At 41.5% G+C, this 18,617-nt stretch overlaps 1 protein-coding gene across 4 annotated transcripts in view; it reads right to left on the reverse strand.

Annotated features, from left to right (window-relative positions):
- GUCY2F (guanylate cyclase 2F, retinal) overlaps window positions 1-18,617 on the reverse strand; it is a 42,525-nt gene that overhangs the window by 3,102 nt on the left and 20,806 nt on the right. Inside the window, exons 14-19 of one of the 4 annotated variants that reach the window (XM_017736011.1) lie at window positions 18,258-18,450; window positions 18,001-18,175; window positions 12,843-12,941; window positions 11,453-11,547; window positions 10,329-10,414; window positions 4,144-4,235 (exon numbers count right to left, since the gene is read on the reverse strand). In XM_017736011.1, the coding sequence (XP_017591500.1) occupies window positions 4,151-4,235; window positions 10,329-10,414; window positions 11,453-11,547; window positions 12,843-12,941; window positions 18,001-18,175; window positions 18,258-18,450 (733 nt within the window). In that variant the 3' untranslated portion in view covers window positions 4,144-4,150. Of the gene's footprint in view, window positions 1-4,143; window positions 4,236-10,328; window positions 10,415-11,452; window positions 11,548-12,842; window positions 12,942-12,961; window positions 14,905-18,000; window positions 18,176-18,257; window positions 18,451-18,617 lie in introns of those variants that run through there. The other 3 variants (XM_008634898.2, XM_017736012.1, XM_017736013.1) reach the window with 3 other exon arrangements.

The following is an 18,617-nucleotide window of genomic DNA, read 5'->3' on the forward strand; positions in this document are numbered from 1 at the left end:
TTGATGCCATGAAGATTTCTTGCCTTTTCTTTTATACCCCTGTTATATTTTTTTACAACTTCTGTATTCTTAGTGCTTTTTGCCTACATTCTTGGACTTGATTTTGTCAAGCTAGGAGACTAAATATTTTAGAAGCTTCATAGTTAGGGATCAGTGTGCCCCAGACCCCAAGGTCCTCTCCAGAACACATTTGTAAACTAAGATAGAACCATCCAGGGGAAGGCTCCTTGGGGAGGGGGGGCTCACTTGAGCCTCTCATTGGGGAATCTTTGATACATATGCTAATTAGTAAGACCTATAATGTTATACCTGATCTTTTGGGGCATATACTCAACAGGGTGCATCTCAATGCATATGACCTGGACGTGTGCACCTAAGGATCCTTAAAATAAATACCAAGGTAAAATCCCTTTTCCCCTTCAAACCATGTATGACTCTTGATTTTAAGACCAGGAAAAGGCATCAGTTGCTGGTGACCACGAAGGGACCCTAAAGACCTTGAAACTCGCAGTCTTGGGTTGGAACACATCTTGCTTTGCCCCTCTCTTTGCTGGCAAATTACAGGGGGGCCGGAGCTACTTTTCTTTTAGCATCATTTTGTGTCAGCCAAAGCAGAAATGTTAAACGGTGGAGTTGAAGTGGATCTTTTGCTACAATACTTCAAGTGTTCACAAAGCCCAGGTTCTGAGCCACCATCTGTTGGTGAGTGCAAATTTATTTTCATATAATGGGGTTCTCAGAGACAAAACAAACATTAAGGATTTGTAAGAGGTTAGAAGCTCAGCAAATGGCAGGGCTTTAGGAAGGTCTCAAATCTGCAGCTGCTCTGTCATACATAAAGCATCATATGGAATAAGATTTACTGTGTATAATAGAAGAAAATATCATTCCAGCTGTTGTAAACTAAAAAGAACAAAATACAAATCCCTACTAATTGCTATTATATAGAGATTAGAAAGAAATAGGTAAGAAATAGTTGTGTATATACATAAATCTATGTTTAAACTGTACACACCACCACTGTGTGCAATTAACATGCAATTACTTTAGAATAGAAATACTTGTTAAAATCTGACTACATGAAGCAGGTATTCTGTAGAAATAAAACAAAGGGTAATGTTTTTAAACTCAAAGAGGATAGATTTAGACTAGACATAAGGAAGAAATTTTTTGTGATGAGGATGGTGAGGCACCAGTACAGGTTGCCCAGAAAATCTGTGGATGCCTCATGCCTGGGAGCATTCAAGGCCAGGGAGGATGGGACTGAGCGACCTGGCCTAGTGAAACATGTATCTGCTCATTGCAAGAGAGGCTGGACAGAATGACCTTGAAAGGTCCCTTCCAACCCAAGCTATTCTATGATTGTTTGATCTTATCTGCTGGTCAACTGCACCTTGTTAGCCTATGGTTTGGCAAGCAAGCTGCAATTATTTGGATATTTACTGTATTTCCTGGACAAGAAAGAATCTCAAGGGATCTCCTGTCACTAAGCTGAGTTCACAGGAGGAAGAGTTGGAATACAAGGAGAGCCAAATCCTTGAGGAACAGGAGAAAAAAAAAGAGAAAATAACTTGAAAAATTGAACCTCAGTACTTTTGGGCAATCCCAGGCTAGCGCAGGATACACCACCTCTATGCTTATCTATCTAAAGGTCAGCAGAGAGCAGTACAGATTGTACTAAGATTCACCTGCAGTGGGTCCCTCCATAAATACAGCCACTCCCAATCACGCCAGGGTGAAATCTCACCCCTGAGAACTCCACAATGAATTCTGACTGACTTGCGTGGGGTCTAAGTCTCACCTACAAACTGAGACCAACCCACGGATCCTAGGGAGTCACTGACCACTCTTGTGATATAGTTCTCTCTCGTGTTTTGAAGTTAAAGAGAGAAATCCCTTCCTCCATATCAGAAGCATTTTAAGATGCTGTGGGGAGGATTCATCTGCCTGAGGATATTGCCCAGCAGCATTTGATGCCATGGTTTATCCTACATGGTCTCCAGCTGTTGTTTTATCTACCAGCCTTACACAAGTGTCTCTGACAGACATGGTGCTCTGGGCTGAATCCCACTTGCATGAGTGGGTTAGAAGGTCCAGGTCCTACCACAGGACAAAGGATAATTGTCACTAGTGATACAGCCATGAGGTTTATCTTCATGTAACTGGGGGTGCACTCTGGCATTCCTCGCGCTTTGCTGAGTGTTTTTATCAAGATCCAGCCAGAACCATCACTCCTCTTTGAAATCAAGAATCCACCAAGGACAGCAGAGTCCACAGCCACTCTTTCAAGGTTAAAGGATTGACTCCTGAGCATGAGAAGCAGAGTCTTGACCTTCCTCTAGACTCCAGGACAGATGAATACTCCAAAATACATAATTCCTCCAAGATGGGGATCCCTATCATACTGCAGCAAGAGCCCTGTGGGACTGTTAGCAGTTTAGGCTCAAGACTAATAGGACCATAAATTGGGGAATGGACTATAGATGATGACATCTGAGATCCTTGTGTTCCTTTATTGCTATCAAGGAAAAACAAGGTTATTGGCAGTATAGTCCCTTTCATCAGAAGCATCTAAAATAGATTAGCTGGAAACATCACTAAATCACCAAGCAGGCATGTGGGAATAAGTGGCTGTTGAGGACTTAATTGCCTCCATTGAAAGCTTCCTGAACACAAGAAGGATTGAACTAGGACCATTGAAAAGATTCAGGTGTGAATGTCTTATGGATTTTCCTGCTATTTCCCACAGATTAAGCCAAGTTGGCTAATAAGGACCTTCTGTTCTCCATAATATACTGCTGATCAGCCTTGCTTCAGTGTCAAAGTCTATGTCTGTGGGTGATATATGCACTAAATACTGATATATGTGCAGGTTTTGTCAAGCAGGGCTAACCGAAGTGTGAGATCCTCTTTGTCTCTGGCCTTGGAGGATTAGCTGGTACTCTTAGGTGTAAATCAGCAGGGTGGTCTTCTATGCCTCAGAGCTTGTATTTAGCAGCAGGTGTTCACATATGGTAGTGCTTATGCAGGTCTCTGCAGATTGTGTCTCATATTTAAAATATTTTATTTTATTTTTTTAATGAGGATTTTCTGCCTTTAGGTCCTCAATAGGGAAAACTTCAGACAAAAATTTAAATATCTCTTCAGGGAGATAAACCAGCCTGGTAACACACCCTGAATCTTTAAAAGATGTGTTTGGGAAAGAGGAACACAGCCAAAAGTTGCCTGCTGGATTTTATCCTTGTAAGAAAATTGGAGGGAGCTTTAGTCTTCATAGTAATCTACCAGCCTGATATGGTGTGTCTTAGGGGTTTGTAACCAGCCTATACCTAGGCACTCTGGGCTTTCATCCACCCCTCCTTTTTTAGGGAAGTGGAAATGAAATACACATTAGTCCAGAGGAATTGAGCAGAAGAATTACTGCTGTTTTCAGAGATATTATTGAAAATCCCATTCATACATCATTTTCAGGGGACACCACATGTGCACATGTGGCTGTGCATGCTTCTGTGCCAGCCTTGCTCTGATAACACCTACTTGATCAGGTCACGCTGTCATATTCCATGTGACTTCCAAATTCCACCAAAACCATAAATCCATTATCTTGTGTACCCATAGCTACAATAATGATGAATATCAAAGCTGCATCCTCTTTCTGTCATGAGGTATGGAATTACACTAGGCAGGAGATATGCATTACGCAAAAGCAACAATAGGCAATTTGGATTTTTCCAGGCTCGAACTCCAGTTTTATCGCTGTGCTTGCCATGTACTGGGCTCTTCCTGGCACAGTGAACATTAACATAGAGTGGACTGATGGTACACTGCAGCTAAACACAGTAATACTGTATGTCTTTCAGGAATTAACATGATACTAGGTCATAAATTCACTAGGAAAACACCCAACAAGGCTACTACTGTCTGCAAACAGCTTTGCTGCTGTTCCAAGCACCTTTGGAATGAGACATGTTGAAATAATAACACATATTAAAAAGAAAAAAGAAAGAAAAAGAGGAATAAAAAAAGGGAAAAAATAGAAGGAAAGGGGAAAAAAAAGACATTAAAACCAGCAAAGTGCAGACAAATAACACACAAGCAGACACTAAACAGCAGAGCTACATGGGACTGTCCTACAGCTACTACCTCAGATCTAGGCCCTTTTGCCAAGGAGTTTTTCAGCTTTCCTCCTTTTGAACTCTGCAATTTCTTCCGGGAGTAACCCATGAGCTCTATACCTGCAGTGAACAGGTAGGCCATTAGAGAAAGAACCAGTTCAGTTTCATCTGAAATAAAGAACAGACTGTAATGGAGACTGAGGGAAAGGTAAGTGTCTTCTGGTGAGAAAAAGGAAAATAAATATGGGTCCTGGTTCTGGCTTTTATTTATTCCCCTCTTGTACCACTCAACTTACTGCAAAGGATGAGGTCAGCTAATTAAATTTTAAGTGTCCAGAGAGCTGTTGTCACTCTTAGACCCTTCTGCCAGGACAAGATGACTGACTTTGTTGATTGAGGAGTACAAACTATATCTCTATTATGACTGTTTCTGGAATCTATTAGATAAGATGAATCCTGGGAGAATGATTCCATTATTCCACTGATCCTTTCATTAAAGGGAAGAAGAGAACAAAACAGCAGTGAAGATCTTGCCTTTGGTTAGTTCAACTCCTGCCTCAGTGCCTTTTGGTCTTCCAGGGATGGTGCTTTCAGAAGCTCTCAGCTCCCTAAGCTGTGGGCACATTTCCTGGTGGAAATAGTATTTAGCTGTCCCTAGAGAAATCCAGTCGTCCCACTAATTTAACAGCCTTTCCTGAGGGAGATCAGAGCCAAGTTTCAGCTCTTTTGCCAATTCTGCTCTACAAATGGAAATGCTTAGACAAGTTGTCCTCCCAAGCCTCATCTAAATCCTCAGCTCTGGGAACATCTTTCTCCTCTTTAGAAATATTGATCCCTGTTTATAAACTTCCTCATGAGTGATGGTGCCTTTAGGGCTGGGTCCCAAGGACAGGGAAACCAGGAGGATATAACCCTGATGGGTTCAATGAGGAATGACTTCTTCTGGGAATCTACAACTCAGGTGAGATTTAGCTCCCTGATATTTTTTTTATCTGCAATAGAGATGTCTCCATCTAAGCCAAATTTCTTGGTCTCTATTCTGAGCCAGTGAAGGGAAGATGGCACTGCTGGACCACAGCAGGAGTTTATCCCAAAGCAGAAGAAGACCAACACAAGAAATGTCTGTTTCTCCGCACTGACTCTTAAAAGACATGCAAGGTGACCAGATCAGGTGGAGGTAAATAATTTTTAATAAGATTAAATCCTGCCTGTTGGAGAAAGAAGAGGAATTTTGTGTCTAGAACCTTTATGGAAGCAGTAACAAAATTCAGCCACACATGGGTGAGCATGAGGGGTTTATTCTTTGAGTCCACCCAGCAGGACCCACAGGGAAGTGGAGGAGGTTGCTGCCTGTGTCTGCACAATAGGGCAGCAGGTTGTGGCCCACAGAAGGTGGAGGCCTGACCAGGGTATCTGGGGATCAAGCATGGTGTTAGACTGCCTGAGGTCCACCTCCAGACATTGCTCACACAAGTATCAATAACTTTTTGGTAATGAGTTGATTTTCATCCACTGCACGACAGCAAAAAAATGATCTGGTGTAAATCAAACTCACTAATGTCTGAGCAACTGGAGAGAGTCTGGTTCTGCATCATCCATCCCAGCCTCGGGCAAAACACCTCTTTTTGGAGACAGCTGTTATTTTTCCAAGGTCCTTCCTTCCCATTGTCTTGTTTGCAAAGCCAGCAGGAGAAAAATCTGTGAAGTTCTGACTTTTCTTCCTTTCTGAACACTGCATTTAGGGTTTCTTGCTATTAGCACCAATTCTGTAATATTCCAGTCAATTCTCCCAGAAACTTCAGCTTGCTCAGAAAGAGCTTGTTTAAATATAAAAGCTGGTGCAGTCACATCGCAAGTCAAACAGTCTTGTTCAAAAGGAGATGAGTCACCTACTTTTATTCCCATTCTCATTCTCCATCAGATTTCAGAGAAAAATTCTTCTTTCTCACTGTGATTATGCCACAGCCATGATCAGAATAGTTTTTTGTCTTCATTTTGCTGTTGTGTTAGGTGGTCAGAAACAATTTGAAAAGAAGGGATTGAGTGTGAAGCAAAAAGCAGCTGTCCTGACATTGCATGATCAAGCCTATGAGACAGAGGATACTTTGATTTCCCCAAATAGCTCTTGTTAAATGCTATATAAAGTTTATTTAGGAAATATTTCTATGCTGTTGTATAATTCCAGCTATGGAAGGACAACAAGAGTTTTTCACTGCTGTTTGGTCCACAAGCTCTTTTATTTCTGATTTAAAAGTGCATTTGACAGACTTCAAATAGGAGCCCAGGAGGAAATGCTTTCACTTTTCTCCTCAGAAAGACACATCAGCAGCAACAGCAACACTAGAGACTCTCTACGGATCCATGCTTCTAGGGTGCTCCGACACAGACAAAGCAATGAGAACCTTCTACTGGGTAGAAGAAGAAACCTTGTTGTCCTAATGGGTGTCTTTTTCCTGGCTCATAAAAAGGTGTTTCTCACTTGGGGTTGGGAGATGGGTTCTTTGATCATCCTTCACTGTTTCTCACCCATTTATCTTCAAACAAGGATCCCAGTGATTTCTCCAGGGTTGATCCTCATGCACGTGAGGACGAGAAAGCCCCAAAACTCTCACCTATTCCTAGCTTCATCTTCAGTTTTCAGTGATGTCTCACATCAGCTTGCACTTATCACTGTGAATAATGGTAGTGGGCTAGATGACCTATTGACCCTTCTGGACTTAAGGTTTACTGCATGAATTCATACAAGGTAAAGGATCTGTGTTTATGCTAAAAATGTTCTTTACCTCAGCATTGGGTTAATGGTTGAAAACCTTTGAGATGATCAACAATCTGTATCTTTCTTTGCTGAATTGTATTAATTTTTTTCCTGCACTTAACTTTCCATAAATAATTTAAAGGGAAAGTTTTTGAATAAAACTACCTGCTGGGATAGAGTACTTCTGATGCTTTCAAACAATGTGTTCATTACCAGAGCAAAGAATTTTTGAACCAGGATGGTAAATGTTGGAAATTCAGAAGAGCAAGAATGTCACTCATCCCTTTGAACGGCAAATGAGTCATCCTGGCTCTAAGTTTTGTACTGGTTTTGGTGGGGTTTTTTGTTTGTTTGTTTATTTTGGGGTTGGTTTGGTTTTGGTTTTTTTCATTTTTTTTGGATTTTTTTTGCTTGTTTGGGGTTTTTTGGTTTGTTTTTTTTTTTGTTTCGGTCTAGTTTGGTTTTTTAGTTTGTTTTGTTTTGTTTTGTTTTGTTTTGTTTCTAAATTTCATTAGCCATTGAATTTTTCCCAGTGTTAGATTTTTTTTTCAGTGCTTAGCAAAATGCATCTGAGATTTAGTCCAGGTCAGGCTTGTGTCTGCTAGTTTTGCATAAACTAATATCTTTTCTGCTTTTTTGAACAAGGTGACTGCTCCACCGGAGTTGACAAGGTGCTGCCTGTCCCAAAGCATAACAGGATGCCAACTTCAAATATCACACATTTATGTACTTGCTTCTTCCATGTCTGAAACACCCCAGCTACTCATCTGGAGTACCCTCAAAGAAACTTCACAGCCTTCCTTTAAACCCATCTGACTGAAATCTCTAAACAGGTAGTCTGCTGCTTGACTGCTTGGCAAGCTTGGTTTTGTGGTTTCTTAATTTTGTTACACCTTCTCTATGTCCAATCTGCCACTATTTCCTGTGGCAGTACAAGGTGTACGTGTAGAAATCTGCCTTGAAGCAAGGAAATATCCAGAGAGGTTATGGAACTGTCCTGCCTTGTTCTATGTCAGGCAAAGTTAACCTAAAGCTTCTGTGAAAACCAGGTAAAACTGAGATTTGACCTAGAAAGAAGGACTTATCCTTTGAATAGGAACTTCAAAAACTTCCATCCCTAGGATCTGACCCTTAAATCCATGGCGCAAGGGTTTGCAACATGGACATAAGACCAAGCACCTTCACTTAGCAAGAAATACCTCTCAGCATGGCCACCACGACTGCCCACCTGCAGATGTTTAGGCCACCCAAGTCACAAGATAAAGCACGAGATAAAAACAAGTGCTCATAGACCTCATGGTAAGGAAATACCCAAGAGAAGATAAGTTGCCTCAGGACAGAATGAAAAAAAAATGAGTAGAAGAGGAATTTGTACAGTATTTCCTTTTTCAGCTCAAAAGCCTACAAATGAGGAAATCCCTATGGAATTATATGAGGCAGTGACTTGAAACCATCATACTAGCCAACTAGACAGAAACAACTTTCAACCTCTTGGTCTTGTGCCAAAACCTGAACCATCAAGATAAGGCCAGAAAACAGGACACGATGTCTGATCCCTATCTGGCAACAGCACAGTCTATGCATGAGGCAGTTATCCAAATATTTGCTTTGCTTGAACATCCAGTTACTTCTTTCTGGCACTTGACATTTGATTTCTATGGGGTATAAGTTTCATTTTGCCCCCTCACTAGGACAAACATGGTTTTGTCCTAGGACTTTTTTCCTCTGAATACTGTCACAATTATTCAACCACTGCATGATCTATGGGGACAGAGGTGCTGCAAAGGAACAGTGAAGATCTGGGCTTTGGGATAAGAGTAGATCACCTCTGTCTCTACAGTGTTATGGGTAGACTCTTCAGAGGTTACACATGGATGCTCAAGAGCCTCTGATCCTGAGTATGTGGGGAAATGGGGAAATTTTTTTACTCCTCTTATTGTCTACTTGGACTGATTAATTTTCTACCATTTACAATCTCTGTTTAGAAACAGCTCAGCCCTTCATAAATCTGACTTTGGTTCACACGGCCAGAGGACAGGATCTTTGAGAATGGTAGAAAGAACCTCGACAGTCAACAGAGGCTTAAACCATGACTTTCAGATAGTAAAACCAGGGTGAGAAGCATCTACTCTCAAAGTAGAGTAGAACTCTAAGTACTTCCTCAGTTGCACGGTAAGCTAGCCCACCTTGATAAGATAGCAAAATTCCTCCAAGTTTCGTATTTCCTGTGAATAATAATGCATCTTTGATATCAACACACATCACTCAATAGCTCATTTCCATCAAGTAGTAGATAAAATACCTTCAAGCCTAAAAAATATCATCTCTCAAAATTATCTTCCAATAAACTTCTATTTTCCACCCCGATTGACACCCAAATAACTTTAAAGTTATGTCCCAATACACTGTAAGTTCCACCCTACTCCAAAAAAGCTCTGGGATGTTTCTCAGCAAAAGGACTGCTCTGTATGCTACTGCCCAGGTAGTTGACCACTCTCTGCAGAAGGAGGTAAAAAAAGGTCCTTCTTTACTAAGAGGGAATGAGGCCATACATAGAACAAGATTGATCAGAAGTCAGAACTACATTAAAACAGACCTTGTTTGCTGTCAGACATTGATCTCTGAGGTAGTCACTGTAGGACACCTCAACAAAACAGGCATCTTGCGAGGGCCAATCGAACCAGACCCCTTAGCAAGTATTTCTCTTTATTGTCAATAAAGGGAGTCAGGGCTGACTGCTTTTAATGTGGGTGATCACACTGTTCTTGTCAAACAAATCCAGCTCCTGGGTTTTATGGCCTGACCACAACATCCTTTCCAGGCATACAGCAGGTGACAGCTGAACAGGGAGTACTCTGTTTGCAGAGTCAGGCATTTCAAAGCTAGAAAATGACTTAATGAATTTTGAGTGCTCAATCTTTGCTCACCACCACCATATGTGGTAATACCACTAAGTCTTCAATTACCTAACAGTGCCATAAATTTGTAACACAAAGTCTTCTTATTCTTCTATTAGAATGAAAGGGAAAAAATGTGTTTATATGTTGAATGAGGTTGGTGTTTTCTGCAGGAATTTGATGGATGGGGAGAAAAATCTGAGTGTCTCTCATAGACTGATGACACCAGAGACCCGAAAGTGTCCCTATCCATGCGTCTCCTATATGCACACAGAGCAGGAAGGAGATTCAGGGAGGAACTCCCCGGTGTTCAGTCTCCAAGGGAGTATAGGGGAGAAGCAGCAAGTTTCCATGTCACTTCTTGGGAACTGCGAATAAGGAGAGGTGTTGAAGAAACCACAACACTTCTGAGTCCCAGTACCATGCCAGAACATGCAAGTCACCTAAGGAAAATGATGTTGGCTTTGGAAACAGATAACATGGAAAGATGGATATTCAGCCTGTGAGCTCCAAAAAAGACCTTTTAATGAGTGTCTTGAACAATGATGAAGTCACACTTACCCTGGCTTTATTTCAGGAGGTTTAGGTAAGGGCTTCAGAAAGCCTTTTTTCCCAACCAGCCAATATGTTTCTTCTACTCCTTTACCCTAAAAAAACCCAAAAATTCAAATAAGAAGCAGTTTTCTGACTGCCCTCTCCTCAACATGTAATTTCCTCACTAGGTTTCTCTGGTTTCATACATATCCGGAGACACACCATGTCTGGAAACCTTGGGCTATCCTTCAGAATAGCTCAGGGATTATTTGAATTTCATTTTCGTGAAAGAGGATGTTCATTATCCTTGATCCAACTGTCATTTACAAATTACCCTCATTGATCTGGGTCATTGAAACTACACAGCTGGACAGAAGTTGGAAACTACAGGATCACTAATCATCTTATTTGGCAGCACTAGCATTATTAATTAAGAGATTTTACAACTCATTCTGAAGTTAGTATCAGAATAATAACTTCTTCTCCCACCACTGATGATTTAGCTTTTATGGTGTGATGCATCTGATGAACTGTAGGCATCTATATGAGAGTCAATCACTCTTGACTGAAGAAGGGGTGGAAAACAGACATTCATCTTCACATAAACTAGACCCTGAAAGTACTTCAGGTTAATAATTTCCTAAAGGGCCAATTTATCCCCACTAACTATGTAAAGGTTTCTTTCCATTGACTAAACCTGGAATAATTACCCCAGATCTCCACTTGGAGACATATGAACTTGGATGATTCCCCTTGTCATGCAAGATGGGACCTGAGGCCATATTCAGATCTTTTATTCTAGGTATTTAAGGCAAGCAAAGTTCCTACTTCTGTCTATTGGTTATGTAAGGGTAGAAATGATGTTTGAATTATTTTGTACTGTCTCATTTGGACACTGAAAATAGCAGTTTCTGTCAAGGGTGGGCTAAATAGACTACTATATAAATACTTATATCCAGCACATACAGCTGATTGCTCAATCCCACAGTCCTTCAATAACCACCTCATGTACGAAAACAACTGAGAGGAACAATTTTGGAAGGATTCAGCTAAAGGTTGGTGTATGAAGGCCAAAAAATATCATAATATGAAAATTCCTTAAGCAAAAAGACTCCCCTGTGAAGTGCTACACACAGCCCTGGTCTTCTTACCTTCAGCTCTGTTTTTCCCCTGGGTATGATTTCATAGCCTTCATTCAGAGTCCGAAGCGTATCCACTGTACTTTGGCTGACATGAATTCTGTAAGCTGGGAACAGAAGGCAAAGCAGTTGGATCATTGTACTGCACACATGCTGTGAATTCCCCACTGCTTCATCCTGACAAGGAGAAGTGCTCCAGAGCAGGAGTGCTCCAATGCAGATGTGTGGCTGGTGAAGCTGTGTGGTGCTCCTCTATGTACAGTTCAATGCTGACTGAAGGGTTCTTCCAGCCAGGGCTGTAAAGAGCACAGGGGGAGAGGAGATCTACTCTGGGGGCTTCCTGGAGAAGGATACCAAACACACTAAGTGTAGAAGTCCAGCTCTCAATAAAGATGGCAAGTGGTTTTCCAGTAACATTGTCAGCTGGCTTGCTGTTTTATCTATTGCCACAGTATAACTAGGGATTTAGAAAGAAATGAAAAATAACCTACTGTCCTGCTTCAGACACCCAGCATAATTTGGAAGCTGGGATGAAGAGCAGAGAGATGGAGTTTGCAAGGGAACATAAAGAAAATATGGCTATGCTTCTAGATCCGTCTAGATTTTTAGTAATTGATGCCACCCAGAGCTGCCATTTAGTGCATGAACAAAAAGGGCAAAGGTGGAGAGCTTTATTGAATTCCCTTCTCCCCCATATTTTTTACAGTCATTGCTGAAACTCACTGAAATTTGTTATCTGCTGGTGTGAATGAGCCAAGAAATATTTCTAAAACCTTTCCCTCAAAAATAGATTTCTTTGTTGTTTTTTATTTTTGAGCTTTTATTTCAATTTTATCAATCACATTCCCTTCCTCTTTGAAAGATGGGGGGTGAGCTGATTATGTTTTTTTCCCATAATAATAAGAAAGAAGAACATCAGTTTGAATATGTAGAGGAAGATCACAGAGCTATGAGCTACATTTCCTGAGAGACTAACCTACAATTTTCCTATTTATCTATATGCATTTCTATTAATGTGTAACAGTGCTCTTGTACCTGCAGTGCTCCTGCTGTCCCCAGCCTCAGTGGGACTTTGTATGCTATGATGGAAGCGGTGCCCACATGTGCTTCAACTCTTGCTTTCTACTGATCATGAAAGGTAAATGCATCATTTTACTGTGCAAGAACAGCCCTGAATTAAGGGTTCTGAGCACTGACTGAAAGTAAAATCCAAACCCTATTGGAGAAAAGTAGGGCAAGATTCATGTTGATTTTGGTTGATGGGATTCGAGTCAGAGGACTGCAGCTGGAAGGCAGGGTCCTAAAGGCTGACCTACAATGGCAAAGCTGGTGTCCTCTCCTTTAGGCTGCCTTGAATTCTGTCATTTGACTTGCCCCTGTCTTTAACTGTCCCAATACTCACGCAGGCCCGTGGACTCCATCCGTGAGGCCGTGTTCACAGTGTCTCCAAAGAGGCAGTACCGAGGCATGGTCAGCCCCACCACGCCTGCCACGCAAGGCCCTGAAAGACACGTCAGCTGCGTAACCACGATGGTCCTGCATGGATCTAGGGGCTCACTGATGAACAAATCTCATCTGCTACTCTAGTATTCAAGAAACTGCTTGGGAATACAGAAGAAGGTTTTCTAAAGATCTCATTGACCTTGGTGCTTGCTACAAGCAGTCAAAAGTTAAGCATTGCTCTGGATTGCACGCTGGTGTTCTATGTCTGAGGAAGTCATGTGTGGTAGGCCCTCAGTTCACCACCATCTGGGAGAAATTTGTTCAGAGTTCATGAAAACTCAAGGACTATTATAATCTCATTTTAAAAAGACCTTTTCCCATGTAAGAAAACTAAAGTTCAGCTCTTGTGACATGCCCTGTAACCCACTGAAACAGGATTAAAATTCAGCCTTGGAAGTCCAGAGGTGCCGGCAGCATTCTGGACCACCCTGTGTCCCCCTCCCTGGAAAAGAAGACATCGTTAGCTTGCCTGTCTAGTCAAGACCTGTTTTTTCCCTCTTTCTCATTCTTTATACAAGATCCATTCACTTCCTAAGTATCTTCCAAAGAATTGTAGCCAAGTTGTCAGGGAGAGATATGTGTGAAGGATCCACATGAACACGCACAGACTGGGAGATAAAATGTGTGGCAGCAAAATAGCACAGACAATTTTCATCTGGGGCATTTGGCTTAGTAAATGTTTAGACTACAGTCTGAAAGAGATGTTAAATTTCATTGCCCACAATAGAAAATATCAGGCCTGCAAAATAAATGAAAAAGAAATTATATATAAAGCAATGTAATGAGGTAGGGCTTCCTGCAGAGAAAAGACAGGAATCTCTGTATTTTACATCAGATGTATTTATGAGATATGCCTTTTCAGGCTTTGCCTTTTCAATGTCATGATCCTTCTGACTTAAGATTTAGTATAACTGATATCTAGGAAATCTTTTCCCATGCAAGAGTACAAGAGATGGGAACATTGTACATCACCAACAGTCCCTGAAATGATGCTGTAGATAAGGGTTTTCATAATATAAAAAGGTTAGAGGTTAAAATGTTTGGTTTAAAACTGGAATAAGAATAATAGTAACAATTGTAGCCTAACTTAGAAGTGGCAGTTATTTAGTTTATTACAGTGTAATTGTATGGTGATTTTAGCCTTATTTACAAAAACTGATCCTTCACATAGTTTTCAGATATATCTTAAGGACAATGAAACTCCATAGCTGAAAGCTATGGGGAACTTCACAAGAACTCCTCTTGCTGTGACCTCCTGTGACCCCCTGAAAAGTTGTTGCTGCCCAAAGTTGCTGGATTTTAATGTACTTCATGAGGATGCAAAGTGAGACGCAAGACAGATTTTAACTCCTGCCTGATGAAGCATTGCTTGATAAAAGATTTAAAAAAAGAGAGATGAAGAATGGTTCCTACAAATAATGTTACAAGGACTTGAAGAGAATGGATCAAACTGGATAAAACACAGCAGACAGAGACTGCTGGAGATCATGAAAACCTAATTTGACTTTTTTTTCAATTGTCAGAGTACCTTGGGCAAAACACTGTTCTGGAGAATCTCTTACAAGTTATTATTCCCATCCTTATCAGTACTCTCTAATTTGTTTCAAGCTTTTCAGGAGAGGAACTATATCCACTAGAGGAAGATTTATTCAGGTTTTCATCTATAGGCACTTTTATAATACAACTGTAAAGACACAGTTGATAGTCTGAGCCAAGGAACTTATGGTTCCCTAACTGGTCTTTATTGTGTGCATGCTAATGTGACATATGCACAAAAAAAAGGTCTTTTGGAGACTTCTTAATTCATGCTTCAATAACAGCTTTCCCTGAGAAGACACTCTCTCATAAAACATTACCTCTCTTCTTTTTGTGGTGATAACATGACAGCAGCAGTCAGAAATCTCAGTAAGGACAAAAGCTCCTTCTGTAATAGGTGTTGCAAGGACACAAAAAGGTGGTTCCTGTCAAAAAAACAGCCCTCATTGAGGAGGAATAGAGCTCCATTGGTTAGAGCATGGTGCTAATAACAACAGGGTCGTGGGGTTGATCCCTGTACGGGCCATTCACTTGAGAGTTGGAGTTCATGATCCCTGTGGGTGCCTTGCAACTAAGAGTATTCTATGATTCTGTGATTCTATTTTATGAAGCACAAATAAAGAGCTTCTGCTGAAGTCAGTGGAGGCCAAGTCAATGTGGTCAACTGAGCCGTAAGAGCTTTTCTACTCCTGCAACTGAACAACTTTACAGGGTTCATTTACATGTCCTCAGAATGAGTGCAGGCTCTCTAAAAGTCCTGGAAACACCTCTATGTGGGTGCCTGAATTCAGGTTCCCTACTCGGTGCAATCATCCAGCCATTTCTGCAAAGCTCACAACATAGGAGAGGCAAGATTTTTAGGGCAAGATGTTCTCTTTCCAGAGTACTGCTTTTAAGCCTGTCCCGTTGCAGAAAGTTCTTAGTTCAAAACCAACCCTACCATATAAGCACTCCTAAAATTACACATTCTCTGCGTTGAAAACATCTAAGACTTAATTCACTCACTCACTTCCTTCACCTCCTGTGTGTGTTCCCCCTTTTCCAAACAGCTTCAGCAAAAGGCTAGGAAAAATTTCCAGTGGTAAATCTCCCTCAGTTACAAGTTTCAGGGCAAACCAGACACCCTGTGAGGAGGACATGATGGCCAAGCTGTTTAATTACACAGGTTCACAGGTTTGCTTTGAAGTGTCTCTTTGCCAGGGCTTGCAAGGGTCAGTTAATGGGAGGCTCTGGCTGAGACTCTGCGAGAACCATCAGCAGTGCTGCAGAGTTTAATAGTCAAGATCAAAGTGCAGGGCTGACTGCCAGAGAGCCTGACTGATACACAAATCTTCTTCCACCTCCGTGGAAAAACTTATCTTCTCACCACTGCTCTCGTCGACTGTCCTGCTCCAGGCCAGACAGGGATAGCAGGGAAACAGCTGAGTAGGCTGAGTTATCCTGGACCTGCAGTGAAGTCAAGAGAGGACAGCCAGGATTCCAGAATGTGTTTAAAGCAGGGGAGGAAATGCAGACCAAACACTGGTCATCTTGTCCTCTTTGCCTTACCCACGCACTGCCACAAGCTGACCATGGGCATGGGCCAGCAGTTCCCAGAGATGCAGCTTTCCCTTGGGGTAGAAAAGGCACGGGCAGCCTATGCCCAAACAGCATTTATTCCTTTTCCTGAGACAGCATCATGAGCTCTTCTTGGCACCAGTTTCCAGAGAGCAGTTGAAGCACATGACTGGGGGTCACACCCTTTCTCCATCCTTTCCAGTACAGCGAAAGTGTCAGCCAAGATCTCCTCTCCCCCAACAGCTTCCCCAAGGCTTTCATGATGCAGATCATTCCCTCTTCATGCGTCTTTTCTTAGGAGAAACAGGGTCTAGGGTTAATCAAACTCTGCTGTGAGCTCAGTGGCTCAGAGAGATGGTTTGCTTTGGAACATGTTTGTGGCTGCTCCCATGACAGTATGATGCTGCCAGATCCGTGCAAAACAAGATCTGCAGAGTCCTCCCCCCTCTTCCTCTCACACCCAGTACAACTGTTCATAGTAATTCTGCTTTCCAGATACCCAGAGTTCAGAAAAACAAAACAAAAAAATGTTACTACCCCCTGTAGACATCACCTAGGGATAGATTTTTTGGCCAACTGCATGGGAGATACACTGCAGAACTGATGTCAACAGGCAGCAGCAGATGTTGCACAGCAAATTCCTATCTTTCCATGTTGAAAATACGCTGCTGGTGTTCCAGAGACTCCTGCTCTGGGCAAGACAATCTGCAGTCATTAGTCTCATCTAATTTCTGACGGAGTGTAAAACACACAGTGCTCCCACAATCATTCCTTAATGCTTTACACTTCTATGAAGGGTCAGCTAAGGCTCACAAACTTCAAAGAAAACAGTAGGGAGATGTGTTTTAGAGATAACTTCAAAAGAGGATCTTATAAGGTCCAGGAGATATGAAATACTGATTTTAACTCTTCTCAAGTCGCAGCTCTGTTCTTGGGATATTCTGGGTGAGATACTTCCTTTACTCTGCTTCTGTCTCCCAACATGTACATTAGGGGCAAGGATACTGACATCTGCAAAATGCTTGCATGTCAAAGCTGCAGAAGTGTGGATATTATCAGGCAAGCAGAAGGATAAACTCCCTGTAATATTAGGTCAGGCTCCTGGGCATTCTTAGGCATTGTTTGGCTTTCCACAATGGGCAATACTCCTGTACTTTAGAGGAAGAGGTGGGAAATCTGGTGACAAACAGCTGGGAAGAATCTATTAATGGTTGAGTAAAAAATGTGTAAAATTATGAAGGTTCATATCTCTCATGCAAATACTGATTCATGATAATAGCAGATGTATTTTCCTACATTTAAAATACTTTCACCTATATAACTGCAGTTCTACTGTTTTGGAGTTCTTTTATTTTGGAGTTTAATTACATCTGGTGTGTATATATATATATATATATATACACATATATATATATATGGAACTTCCTCCTTTCTTTTTAGACAAGCCACTTTTCTGTTGATTGAATACACTATGACTTCTACATCAGAGATAATGTTTTCTTTATAACATAACTTTTTCTTAAGAGCCGTATCACATTTTTCTTCCAGTATATCCTATCTATAATAAATCTCTCACTTTATATGCCAGTGTTTCTGTGCTTTTTCATTTCAGAACAGAGCTGCAAAGACATCACTGGGTGTCTTGATATCCCACCTCTTAAGGCCCTATGGCACATCAAAGAGCTATCCATACAATGAAACACTTGTGGCTAACATGCCAGATGTAGTTCCTGGCTGGGACAGAATACACTATCTCTCCTTAAAATGATACTGAGCCACCTTCCTCCACAAACCCTCCCTGGGTTTTGTTTTTCCATTTTAACACCCTTGCTGAAATGGAAGACTTTAAAGTTTCTTGTAAGAGTGGTTTTTGGGGATCAGGCATGAAGAAAGCGTTCAAAGTTGGAAATGCAGTTGAAAAGGAGTTCTCTGATGTCCAGGTGCAGGCAGGTGCTGCTGCCTACCTGTGTGCAGCCCGATGCGTATCCTGAGGGGAATGTCTGGCATGTGCCTCATTTTGAATGTTCCAACGGAGCTGAGGATGTCCAAGGACATGTTGGCTATTTCAGCTGCGTGCTTGTTTCCATTCCGTTTTGGGAGCCCTGAAGCAACCATGTAGGCATCACCAATTGTCTCCACCTAGAAAACACCATTACATTAAGAAATAAATATATAAATCGAAAAAGATAGAAGGAAAACACAGAATAAAATTACCCCTCACCTTGTAAACATCGTGGTTTCCAAGAACAGCGTCAAACAGTGAGTAAAGGTCATTCAGAAGGTCAACTACCTCAATGGGTTCACTGAGGGCTGAAATGGATGTGAAGCCCACAATGTCACTGAAGTAGATGGTCACCTGGTCAAAATACTCTGGCTCCACAGTGCCACCAGTCTTGAGGGCTTCTGCTACTGATCTGAAATAGCAACACAAGCAAAGATGGCAGGGAACAAATCCTTGTCTAGTGCATGCCCAAGAGCTCAGACTCCTGTTTTTCTGTGTTCATATCTTCCTCTAAATAGAAAGTCCTATATGGCTGTAACGAGCATTGATTAAAGTGTCTTTCTTTGCTTTGAAGGTGCT

This window comes from Corvus brachyrhynchos, unplaced genomic scaffold, assembly GCF_000691975.1.
Source record: "Corvus brachyrhynchos isolate BGI_N302 unplaced genomic scaffold, ASM69197v1 scaffold44, whole genome shotgun sequence".
Lineage (NCBI taxonomy): Eukaryota > Metazoa > Chordata > Aves > Passeriformes > Corvidae > Corvus > Corvus brachyrhynchos.